Source organism: Miniopterus schreibersii (assembly GCF_964146895.1).
Source record: "Miniopterus schreibersii genome assembly, chromosome: X".
Classification (NCBI taxonomy): Eukaryota; Metazoa; Chordata; class Mammalia; order Chiroptera; family Miniopteridae; genus Miniopterus; species Miniopterus schreibersii.
In genome coordinates, this window is record NC_138104.1 from 35804103 (window position 1) to 35818051 (window position 13949).

General features: G+C 32.5%; 1 protein-coding gene across 7 annotated transcripts in view; it reads right to left on the bottom strand.

Moving 5' to 3' along the window:
- Positions 1-13949, bottom strand: part of PCDH11X (protocadherin 11 X-linked) — a 674530-nt gene that overhangs the window by 455825 nt on the left and 204756 nt on the right. Inside the window, exons 4-5 of one of the 7 annotated variants that reach the window (XR_013998049.1) lie at positions 9435-9520; positions 9217-9282 (exon numbers count right to left, since the gene is read on the bottom strand). The exons of 5 other annotated variants lie outside the window; for them this stretch is intronic. Coding sequence is in view for 1 of the 2 variants with exons in the window: in XM_081126099.1 (XP_080982225.1) it covers positions 9235-9282 (48 nt within the window). In the remaining variant the exon portion in view is untranslated. Of the gene's footprint in view, positions 1-9193; positions 9283-9434; positions 9521-13949 lie in introns of those variants that run through there. One more of the 7 variants, XM_081126099.1, reaches the window with a different exon arrangement.

The following is a 13949-nucleotide window of genomic DNA, read 5'->3' on the forward strand; positions in this document are numbered from 1 at the left end:
ATCCATCTTGATTAACTATCCCATCATTAAGGTGGCTACCTACCTCATCTAGCCCTTACTGCACCTTAAACTGATGCCCCTGAGAACCACCATCAGATACCTGCTGATCTCACAATTTGTCTTGCTTTGTACAAACAGACAGTCTCTCCCTTCCCATGACCTTCAGCTTCCAATTTAATTGCTCTGCAGATACTTAGAAAATAAAAAGTAAGTATGATGGATGAAACATGGTAATAGAGTGTTTCATTATCATTCCTTTCACCAGTTAGCTTTCTAGTTTCCACTCATTGTATTAGATATGGAATTATAAATGTCTGACTCATTTTCAGGATGGGTTTAAAGTAAAAGAAGCATGCTACACACTTTTCTTTAAGAAGAGCATTGCCATCTTTGCTGAAAAATTTCTGATAATTTATCTCAGATAAATGGCCATATTTTAAAAAGTCAAAGCACAATTGAGACCTGAAAATTTATAATAAATTGGACTTTGCAAATTTTATAATTTATCCTTAAGCATGTCCGACTGTATATAAGACAATTCTTTATAACATTAACATTTAGAGATGTCAGTAAGACCTCTTAGACACTTTAAACTTATTTTTTGAACAATATACACTAACCAATTTTTAAAGAAGTATGGAGATTTAAACATTTATAATTTTCATGTGCCTTTAGGTATTTAATTACTGGACAGATAAACAGTGGCTAAAGTAAACATTACTTTTGTAAAACTTAGGAAAAAAATAAGTTTGATTAACAGCAATGGCAGGTGTGTAGTACCTATTTTACTAATTAACATTAAAAAACAACTTCTAATCCATAGGAGAATGACTGATACAGATAATCACAGAGATAATATTAAATGAAATTTAGTCCAATGTATTTTTGTAAGAGCAGTAAGATTACATTATTTTCTACTGATTATCTTTTTCCTAGCAGGTGTATTCTAAATTAAATATATCCATTATGAAATTGAGTTAATCAACAATAATTTTCAGACAATTAAGAATTTTTCTCTTTTCAAATAAATATTCAGATATGCACCTCTCAATAAGAAGAGGTACAAAACAATAGTCTTGAAATTTTTCAAGCTTTGTTTGATAGAAATAACAACATAAATATGCAGATACATACTTTCTTAACAGAGAATTGAATGTAATTCTAAGAACAAACTCCTTAAGGAGGCAGAGTAGGTTATTACTTTTGCCCTTAATATAGAAGAAGTGAATGTCTTATGGATGACGCAAATGATGAAGCCAGAATTGGATCCATGACCCTTGAGAGGTATCAGTGCATATACCTACTATTGCCAAACTACATGACACATCTTAGGTTGTTCTTTTCTTCCAAATATTTGTTTTCAAATTAAACTGAAATATCATCTGATAATTAATACTAAATATTTCAGCAGCATTTTAGGAAATATTTTACATTTTTTATCACATGAAGATTATTTCTTCTTTCTGATGTTAAACAAGTTGTAAAAGCTCAGGAGGATCCAAAAGTCTTCTGATTTTGTCTATTACTCTTTGCATAATATTATAGCAAAAGAGATCTAAATATGGGGGTTATGAATTTCTTTGAATTTTGTTTTAACCCATCAGAGTGGCACAAGAAAGACCATTGGGGCTTTTTCTAGTGGTTAGATTGATGATTCCTATATGTGGCTATATACTAGAATGACCAAAGGACCCATTATCTTTTAATCCACCCAAGAAATTCCAACATGCAGCCAAAGTAGAGGATTGCTGCTGTAAGAAGAGTTAAATGTAAGACATGAAACCATAAAAATCCTAGAGGAAAACATAGGCAGCAAAATCTCAGACATCCCTCATAGCAATATGTTTGCTGATACATCTCCTGGGGCAAGAGAAACTAAGGAGAAAATAAACAAACGGGACTGCGTCAAAATAACAAGCTTCTGCACAGCAAAGGAAACCATCAACAAAGCACAAAGGGAGCCCACTGTTTGGGAGAACATATTTAACAACAACACATTAGATAAAAGGTTAATATCTAAAATATATAAGGAACTCATACAACCTAACAAAAGGAAGACAAACAATCCAATTAAAAACTAAGCAAAGGACCTAAATAGACACTTCTCCAAAGAGGATATATAGATGGCCAACAGACATATGAAAAAATGTGCAACGTCGCTAATCATCATAGAGATGCAAATTAAAACCACAATGAGGTATCACCTCACACCTGTCAGAATGGTTACCATCAACAAATCAAGGAACTACAAGTGCTGGTGAGGGTGTAGAGAAAAGGGCACCTTAGTACACTGCTGGTGAAAATGCAACCTGGTGCAGCCACTATGGAAAGCAGTAAGGAGTTTCCTCAAAAGATCAAAAATTGACCTGCCATTTGACCCAGTGATCCCACTCTTAGGAATATATCCTAAGGAACCCAAAACACCAATCTCAAAGAACTTATGCACCCCTATGTTAATAGCAGTGCAATTTACAATAGCTAAGATCCCTGGAAACAACCCAAGTGCTCATTAGTAGATGAGTGGATAAAAAAGCTGTGGGACATTTACACCGTGGAGTACTATGCAGCTGTAAAGAAGGAGGACCTTTTAGCCTTTGGCACAGCATGGAGGGAACTAGGAAGTATTATGCTAAGTGCAATAAGCCAGTCAGAGAAAGACAAGCACCACATGATCTCACTTATATGGGGAATATAATAAACAAAGTAAACTGATGAACAAAATGGATCAAGAGACATAGAAGCATGGAACAAACAGGGCTCTCAGAGGGAAGGCAGAGAGAGAGGTGTGGGTGGGGAGAGATTAATCAAAGAACTTATATAAGTATAACCCATGGACACAGACATTGGTATGGGGAAGGCCTTGGGGTGGGATGGATGTGGCGTGGAGGGGATCAGCAGGGATAAAAAGGGGACATCTGTAATATTCTCAACAATAAAGATAAAGAAACATTAAAAAAAAAAAAAAAGAAGCAAGACAGTGGTATAAAGGTAAGTTCCAAGTATAACTGCTTTGCCTCCTCCAATTTTTAAAAATATATAAGATATTAAAATATTTTTCCTAACTAACATAAGAGCAAACTTAGGATCACAACACTTTAGGGCCCTAAAGATCATCTAGTCCATTGGTGCTCAATTTTGGCTACACATTTGAATCACCTAGAGAGCTTCTCAAAAATACTATGCCTAGGTCCAACACAGTGCCATAATAAAAATATCTGGCTGTGGGGCCTAGTACAGTATTTTCAAAAAGCTACCCATGTAATTCTAATGTGCACCCAAGACTGAGAACTATAAAAGAGTTCCTCAACAAGATGAGACTGACAAATGTCAGAGGGATGGAGGAGGGCAGGTGGGTGGAGGGGGAGGGAATAACCAAAGAATTTATATGCATATATGCACAACCCAAAGACACAGACAATGGTGGGGAGAGGGACTGGGGAGGGGTATGGGACAGGGTGGAATGGGTCTTTAGGGAGAAAAAGGGACATCTGTAATATTTTAAACAAAAATAAAATTTAAAAACTTAAAAAAAAAAAAAAAAAAAGAACTAAAAGCTATTTGCTCCAGGAAGGCAAAGTTGAATTAGCTTGGTTGAAAAATTGCCTTTTTACTTAAAATAATGATGTGCTTCTCACTACAGATGATTTAAGTGCTCCATAGTATTTTAACTTTAATGATTGTCGATGCATTCCAATACTTGCATTGGATACAAGAAAAAAAAAAATAGGTGCTTTTGAAGAGAAATTGTCTTTATCTTATAAGAACATGTGTATATAACATATCCATTTTTAGTCATGATGTCTTTAATGCATTTACTGAAAGCAAAATAGAATTCATTCCACAGACCTCAAGAATGTCTAAGGTTTAGTCCTATTTCTTCAGGTCAAACTTAATTCTTTTGAGAAATTTCATACTCAGTAATTCTAGCATCTTCCCTGATAGCATATGACTTTAAAAATAATTATGTTTAGCCCAGCCAGTGTTGCTTAGTGGTTGAACATCGATTTATAATCCAGGAGATTGCAGTTCGATTCCGGGTCAGGGCACATGCCCGGGTTGCGGGCTCAATACCCAGTGGGGGGCATGCAAGAAGCAGCCCATCAATGACTCTCATCATTGATGTTTCTATCTCTTCCTCCCTTTCCCTTCTTCTCTCTGAAATCAATAAAGATATATTTTTAAAAAATAACTACGCTTTTATAAAACTTTAAATTAATGTGTGGTATAGTTTTTGATAATTCATAACATCAATATTTTTCTTTGAATATATAATATATTCATAATTTTTCAACTTTAGGACTTAAGTACGTATAACAGACATAGGAGCTATAAAATAACTTTTATCTTTTAGAACCTTGAAGTGCTACTGAAATATTGACAGTAGATGCTTTAATTCTACAGAGCCTTCAACACAAAGAAGGGTATTGCAGGGTAGCGAAGTTTGAATGGACTTGTACTTTACCTGAAATTGTCAACCTTTGTTATAGAGTAGTGGTACTAGAATTCCATACACTACCTAAAAAATGAAATTTAAAATGTAAAACATCCTCAACTATAAGATTTTACATTATTACTAAACCTCAAGAGTAATTTCCCTTTATAAACATTACTGCACAATTCAATTTAGAACTAATATGTTCCTTAATTATCACGCAATCACAAATCTATAATTACTGTATGATTCCACTTATATAAAGTTCTAGCATAGAAAAAACTAACCTATACTGACAGAAACAGATCCATAGTTGTCTAGGGCAAGGCAAAGGAAGAGTCACTAAAAACAGGCATGAGGAAACTATTTGATTTGATGGAAAATATATATAACTTGATTTTGGTGATGCTTACATAAATGTGCAGTTAGTCAGAATACATCAGAATCTACCTAAAAATTGGTGTATTTTATGATGTGTAGATTATATTGAAATAATGTTCGATTTAAAAAAGACAAAAAATAGAGTGCATGGTAATAGACTCTTCAAAAGGTTTATAACTAAAATGAGCATAAAATTATATGACCATTTAAACTTAGAGAAACTATCCAACTTCATATAGAATTCCTTTTATCTTATGACACATAGAACAGAATAAAGCAATAATATTTATTTAAATGATTTTTCAGTATTTTAAAAGTGAGAGTTAATCAAGAAATGGATGAAATTGTTTCAAAGTGCCAAGTAATTAGCTAATCCAGGTTTTTAGAGTCAACCTTTTTCTCAATGATGCAATTTTAGTACTTGCAACAATCTGCACCTAGGAATAAAACAGAGAAACCTAGTTGTATTAAGGAAAAGTCTTATATATTCAATTAGTTATACATATCACATTGCATATGCAAGATGAGCAGATGTATTTAGTTGTGGCTAGACTCTATGTATAATGTTTTTCAATTATGAGTAAATCAACATTAAATACCTGTGAAATAGGTAAGCAGGAATTTTAAGTAGCAGCTATCCCCAGGCTTGCAGAATCATCATAAAAAACTATCAAATTGAAGAGGTCTAATTTACAAGGTTGTAATTGTAGGATCAAAAGTCTGATTTTGTTCTCCATCATAGACATCAATGTGTTATGTTTTCTTCCATGAAATGTTAGATTTTAAAAGACAAAAAATAGAGTGCATAGTAATAAGCTTTTCAAAAGGTTTATAACTAAAATGAGCATAACTAAATATCACACTTGGGGGAATATATATACAAAATTTTTATATATTGAAAATAAAGTATTGGCTTCATTTCTGGAATTCCTATCATTTATAATTCATTTGATATATACCAACTTATTCTCATTACTGAGCTTTTATATCTACACATATAAGGAAATATAGGCATAGACCCATTCTAATTTTACAGTTGTTCCTTACTCTCAATTAAGTGAAAATGAGATTCTGAATACTCAGAAGTGATGTGGTGTTCTAAAACTATCACTGGATTTAAATTAGCACCCTAGGAAAGTGAGATACATTTTTAAAATACAGTTTTATCATTTTTAAATGGAAATTAATAATCCCTGTCACAGCTAGTTAACAAGAGTTTTGAGGATCAAATAATGTAATATATAAGGAAGTCCTGTATAAACATGAGGTAGTATAATTATTATGCTTAAGTTTTCTGGCACATAATGTTTATTGTCAAGAAGTATACATTTCTACCCTACATATATATTGCAAAAATTAATAAACAGAAACTTCATTTAAAGTAGAGTATGGAGGCTAGAAGAGAAAATTCTCACACACTTGTCACTCAAGCCACACTACTAACCCCAACAAGAAAAGATGTACCAGCTTCTCCAACAGGAAGTGATACTACATTACTACCTCACCATAAGAGGAAGAAACGGTTCCTCTTGCCCAGTAACACTTCAGCCAATGGGAGACAGCCATAACTCAGCCAATGAAAAATCATTCTTTATACCTTTCCGTTTCCTCCAATAAACTCTTTGCTTACAATAACTCTTCCCAAGTCCATAAAAAAGCTTTCCTCTCTTTTGTTTCTCTGTACTTGCCTCTGGTTTGCCTATAGACCTTACGTCCCTAATTCAGTTTTGTGTTGTTCGTTCCTGAACAAACCCATTTTTCTGGAGAAATATCTTGCTGTCTATTTACTTATGGTCAACAGTATTATCTGGAACTTTAACTTAGTCATTTTTTAAAGTGTAAAACTAACGCACTCATATCATATGGCTAAATGTTTATAGACACAGAAATCAGCATTTTAATAGCTTTTAATAGCTTTACAGCATCACCATATTTCAACCTTCAGTTTAGCTTTGATCCAAATTTTAATTCAACCCTTGGGATTTTTATTTTTTTTAGAAACACTTAAGGACATCTATTTTCTTTAGTCCTCCAAGAGCTTGCCAATGTTAATGATGATGGAAATAATTCAGATAGAAGAATATATGCACCTTGAACTGTGATATAAAATTTAATTATTCACCATAATTTCTGGATATTATAAATCATGGGAACAATACAGCATTAAAATAAAGGTCAATATTTTCAATCTGAATATTTATTAAGTTGTGCTTTTTATGAAAACCTGAATTCTGGTCAGAGTTCATAAGCATAAACACACATGTATTAGTACACTTAAATTATGAAATATAATACCAATATCATTGACTAAGTATAATATCTCTTACTTGGTACAGAATGTTATGTAAAGATATGTCTTACAAACACAGGATAATTTGTCTGTGGTCACAGTGTAAGCACTGTGACCTGCACATGTTTATTGACTAATTAAGCACACAATTAAAATGTACACACATATGTGCTTATGTATATGTAAATGAATTTACTAATAACAATTATAACCTTTAATGGCCCATTTAAGTAGGTTTACAAAATATATCCCAGAAAGTTTATAGACACTTGCCATCTCTCACCACCAGCCCTTTACCCTTTAGGCATTAGTATTCACTGATAAAAACAGAAAGGTAGGTATCTTACATAATTTGAGAACACCCAGCCATGTGACTAGAGACTTCAGAGGACTGAATTACAATGAGTGGGCCTGAGAAAAGTGAAGAAAGATCAGCCAAGACAAACTTTGATGTGAGAAGAAGAGCATGAATATGGAAAGAATTAAAGTAGATTAAGTAGACTTTGCAATTTTATTATACATGCCTCTGAGATCACCTACTATCATCATGGTTAAAAAAATAACTTCAACTCTAATGGCAAATAGCTGGCTTCAGAATTGAATCCACAATATAATGAGCAAAATGTTCACTCTCTAAAGAGTGCCATTATACTCATTAAGTTCACTTATCTATAAAGATAAGCCATAAACCATGTCCTCAATATATAGGAATGGTATAACTATATAAAAATGAGTTATGTAAATTCAAGTTGAACACATGGCAAACAGTATGTAAATGAGGAATGGAAAAATCAATTTACAAAGATCGCATTATGTTGGCATTTTAATAAGTGAACTAAGGCACCATTAATGTTATTAATATTATTTTATTATTATTTTATTTTATTTTATTTATTTTATTTTATTTTATTTTATTTTATTTTATTTTATTTTATTTATTTTATTTGTGCTCTTGGAGCCTTTAGTCCAGTTTAATAATAAAATGAAAAAAATAGTATAAATAGAAAGATATCTCGATATACCTGAAAGATATTAAGATAACATAATTTTCAATTTTCGAAGTAAAATTCGCTTCAATATCAGTTAGTTAATATTAAAGGTTGTCAGATTCATCATAGTGTTTTTGATACGTTACATGGTATCTTAAATCACATTATGTAGAAAACTCCTATGATAAGATTTTGCGGTCATATAGACTGACTATCAATTACAGTGCCCACTTAGTTGGGACACAATTAAGACTCATTATAAACAGCAGGAATTGACCCTTCAATCTGATTCAAAACAGAGGATTTACAGACCATCTCTATAATTTGGATGCCAATATGCCCCCCCATATTACCTCCAAGTATATATTCACATTTTCCTTTAATATTGGCTAATTAATAAATGAAATCATTTTTACATAATAGAATATCATGCTTCCCTTCTCAGTTCAGTGTCTATAGTGTTCTTTGGAAAACCTAACTTATTGTGTTCAAGTGTAATTTACACCTAAAGTTATAACTAGATATATTTGCCTAGAATGAAGTATAAGGCCACACATGTAGCATAACAATAACAATATAAATGTACACTAAAGTAAAAATGAATTATGTTATCATTCTAAACATAAAAATACCAAACACTTTTACACACATGAAGAGCACTCAGTTCCTCTGTATGTGCTATTTGTTTATAGATAAAAATCAGAGAACTACAAGCAGTTAATTTTTAGAATAGGATCACAAATTTTAAAATTTCAATCTAAACACATTAATATAAATCTGAATGATTGCTAACATGATTGTTTTTTAAAAAAATGTTTTTATTGATTTTTTTTACAGAGAGAGGAAGGAGAAGGATACATAGAAACATCTATCGGTTGCCTCCTGCATGCCCCCTACAGGGGATCCAGCCAGCAACCTGGGCATGTGCCCTGACCCAGAATTGAACAGGTGACCTTTTGGTTCATGGGCCAACACTCAACCACTGAGCAACATCGGCTGGGCAACACAATTCTTATGTAAAGTTCAAAACACAAATTATAGAAATATATTCAGCAAAAATAACATAATGACATTTGGTAACATTTCAAATAACCCACAAGTTTCAACAAAAGATTCATAGTTTTTTCCATTCCAGTATTCTCTTATAGACAGTTTTCCACATTATCTGGTTTTGTTTCCGTATTGATTTTCTGTTTAAAAATAAATTATAAATTGGGTGTTAATGGATGGTTCTTAACTTGGACTTTTTATAACTGAAACACAGGAATGAAATGGTCCTGCAATGTGTAAACTAATATGTAGCAAGTGACAGTATAAATCAAAGTAATGAAAAGGCACCCACTTCAAATATTATTCAAGCAAATTTATCAGGACATCTCGTGCCAACATATCCCTGAAGGTCTATTTGCTCTTCATAGACACTTTCCTCTAAAAAAAAAGTTAAAAGGATAGTTACTTTAAAAATTCCACTTTACCTTTTGTGGAATAGGAAATTCAAGTCTTCTGGGAGACCAGGTAAGTGCTTTTGATAACCACACAATGGATATTTTATACTCATTGAAAGACAAACTCTGTTTCTCTAAAGTATACTTTATACACTTTGGTAATTTCTCTTGAGCAACTAGTTCCCTTTAAAGACTGTTTTATTTTGAGTTTCAAAGGCTAATGCAAAAATCATACTGAGCTTGTTTTTTAATTCCAAAATTTCCTTAAAGTTCTGGAGAAGGAGCAATGACTACATTAAACTTGGAATAAGGCAGACACTTCTCACTGATGAGATTTTGAATGATGAAGTAAAGTTTTCATATGAAATATTTCACTGGATTCTCACAAAACCCAGTGAATTTGTCATATATCACCTCATCAGCCATTTAAACAGGTAAAGTGATTTTTAAAACGTTACACAATCAGGAAATGACAAGAGCAGTGATCTTTCTAATTCCTAGTTAAATTACACTCCTTTATTTCTAGGTCCAAAATACAGATAAAGAGATATACCTAAACCAATTTTACCGATTATAAGTTATTTAGGAATTAATTAGGTATTTATTTGAGTTATTGACACATTTCAAATTATCCTCATAGCAATGTTGTGTGTTGAAATGTTAGACATTTTCAATTAAATGGTCAGCTGTGAAGTGAAATCAGGGTTGCAAGAACATGGGCTTAAGTTCTACTAAGTGAGTTCTGTGACCTTGGCCAAGTATTTTATTATTTCTGAGCTTTCACTTCCTCATCTGGAGAATGGGAATAATAGTATCAACCTCAACTAAATACTCTGAAAATTAAATGGTGTAGAAGTGCAGATGAAAACACTTAGCATGATACTTAAAAGATATTGGACTGTCAATTCACTGTTAGTCCCAACTTCTGCTTCTTTCTGAAAAATAATAGCCATAAGAATGCTAGTTAAATAAACCTCTTAGGCTTTGAAAATCTTCAATACATCCTTCATCATTCTATATTATGAAATTTTAAATAATTATAGAAGGTATAGGTCACTAATTATGAATTACCATTATAAAGAATAAAAAAAAATCTTACAAATCTGATATCAAGTGAGTTTTATAGCTATTTTTGAAAATAATAGGTTGACACCTAGGGTTTATTATCACACTGTTGACTGTTGAGTTAATGGGGTTTGTGGCACTGTGCCTCATGATGCACTTAAAGTGTGTATTCATATGCCAATAAAATATAAATTGTCTTCTGCTAATGCAATAAAGCACACTCAGGAGATTTGAGAAACACCCGACATGTAATGAAGTTGTTTCTAATAAATTCCTAAAATCAGATTACAATTCAGATATGTAAATACATGACTGGTATTGTAATTAATATTAGCAAACATGAAATACAGACTCTTGTGAATAAAAATGCATTTAGCATTCAATGAACATATATTAAAAACTAAATATTCACAGATTTTTTTTCACAGTGAAAAAGTATTTCTACATCTAATCCCAGCAGAAAAATTATAATTTTATCTTTTAATTTCTTTTTTTACTTTAGTTCAAACAAAAAGTCTATAGTAAATAAAATTTTCTTACTTCATAAAACTTTGATAGTGTGTATGCCAGGGAGCCTGAATAAAGAGGAGAAAGCTAAGTATTCTGGAAAAATAATGAAATTTTTAGAGCATTAAAATTACAAATATGATGAAGTTCAAATAAGATCACAAGTCAACAAAATATATCCTCAAATTGATTATGTTAGCATACAATGTTTGCTATGGCTTGGGAAAAAGTGAATTAAGTAAAATATAGGGAAATCTATACCTATCAAGTTTATTGGAATTTTGAGGAGTATGTGTGTCTGGGAGTTTAGTCTCTACTCTATGTATGTGGCCTTAGTATAAACTCAGAACTTCCTTGAGAGGTAGTGAGAGGAAGAGGGGGATGAGGCAGAAGGAGGAAGAGAGGACAGGAGGGGAGGGGAAGGGCGGGGAGGAGGGGATTGTAGGGGAGGAGAGGGTAGGGGAGGAGAGGGCAGGGGAAGAGAGGGAGAAGAGGGAGAGGAGAAGGAGGAGAGGAGGAAGAGGAGAGAAAGGAGAGGAGGAAGAGGAGAGGAAGGAGAGGAAGGAGAGAGGGAATGAATTATAACTGGGCTATACATATGAAACTATATTTTCATAGTTTTTATCTCAGAATTTAATAATGTATTCACTATGATTTTATATTCCTCTGTGATTTATAAGATATTGAAGAGAGCATATCAATCAATGTGACTTCAATGAATAGTATTACCCATTCATTTACATATAAAGGTACTTTAGTAAACTGACCCTTATAAGTATCATCTTTATTTTTCTTGCAAATCAGGTTTTGAAAAATATTGTACCTACTATAGTTTCTTTAATCATATGTAATCTAAATTCTAAAACCTGACTCAATTCATACTAGCCAAACAAGCAGGTTTACTGAGGCAGGAGAAATGGAAAATGAGATATTCATTCCCACTCCTCTGTTACTGAAGGGGAGTGTCCTTAGATAGAAGACTGGATAAAGATGTGATAGTATGTACAAGGGAATACTACTCAGCCATAAGGAAGCATGAAATACTGAAATTTTGACAACATGGATGAACCTTGAGAATACCCTGCTAAGCAGAGTAAGTGAGACAGAAAAAGTTAAGAAGCATATGATTTTACTCATATGTGGGATATAAAACTGAAATCAACAAACAAACAAATAAGAAAAATAAACAAAAACTCATAGACAGAGATGACAGTATGGTGGGCACAAAATACAATATACAGATCATGTGTCATAAAATTGTACATTTGAAACCTATATAATTTTACTAACCAATGTCACCCCAATAAATTTAATAAATGAAAAGCTAAAAAATGAATAATGTGAAGAACAAATTAGGAAAAAGAATGAAAACTGGATTTTACCACTTTGTTACTCCTCATTGTGTGGGTGGTGGCTATTACTGAAGTTGGATGGAGAGCTAAGGTAGAATATACTGTATGAGAGTTGAATTGAAAGTATTCAAAATAAATTCTAGAATTGAAAGTATTCAAAATAAATTCTACAATTCCCCCCCCCTTTTTACATTGAATGTATTGGGGTTACATTGGCTAATAAAATTGTATAGGCTTCAGGTGTAAAATTCTATAATAAATCATCTGTATATTGTGTTGTGTGTTTACCATCCCAAGTCTCCTGTCACCATTTATCCCCCTTTTACCATTTTCTACCTCTCCCCACCCCCTCTCCCTTCTGGTAATCACCATACTACTGTTTGTGTCCATGAGTGTGTGTTTTTGGGTTTTTGCTTAATCCCATTACCTTTTTTCACCCAACCCCCCCACCCCACCTTCTCTCTGACACCTGTCAGTCTGTTCTCTGTATCTACGAGTCTGTTTCTATTTTGCTTGCTGATTTATTTTGTTCATTAGTTTCCACATATGAATGAAATCATATGGTACTTGTCTTTCTCTGACTGGCTTATTTCACTAAGCACAATATTGTTCAGTTCCATCCATGCTGGCAGAAAAGGTAAGATTTCCTTCTTTATTACAGTTGAGTAATATTTCATTGTGTAAATGTACCACAACATTTTTGTCTACTAATCTACTGATGGGCACTTGAGTTGCTTCCAAAATTTAAAATGTTTGCATGACTATCTTAACAGATTTGTTATGATATGAGAAAAAATTTGTATTTTAAAACATATAGTTTCTTTCATTTTTAGTATCTTCAGAGTTTTGCACTCATCAGCACTATCAACTATGCTTGTTTGGTTATCCCCTGAATGCTTAGAGTTATTTACCCAGGTTCTCTCTAACTTTTTACCAACTTTTAATAGACTTCAGCTTTAGAAACGTTTACTGTAACAGCCATCTGATGCTTTGGAGATACATTAAAACCAACATTGTACAATCTTATGAATGAAGTCCTGTACATCCTCACAACTTCCTGTACAACTAGAAAAAAGAATGTGGGTTTGCATGTCTTTCCTTCTATTGTTATTAGTACAAGCAAAATAAGAATGTTTCCTGCACATCTACATGTGTCTAAAAAATTGATGGTATGTTTTTTCTAACCATAAATAATAAATACTTAATTAACAAATGGGTGTATTTCAGCTCGTTTGAAGTTTAGGACATACTGTGTTTGAAATCGTTTCTGGCTCATTTATCATAACACAATCATAAAGATACATTTTCTATTTTGAAACACCAATTCTTTTAACATTAAAAGTTTAACAACAATATTAATGATCTAATTTTCAGTAGTGAATAGTGGCAATGACAATTGTAAACCAACATTGGGGATGTAGAAAAGAGAGAGGCATTAAGATAGAAAGATTTATCATATTCTGATGAAGGAAATGAGAAGAAATGGAA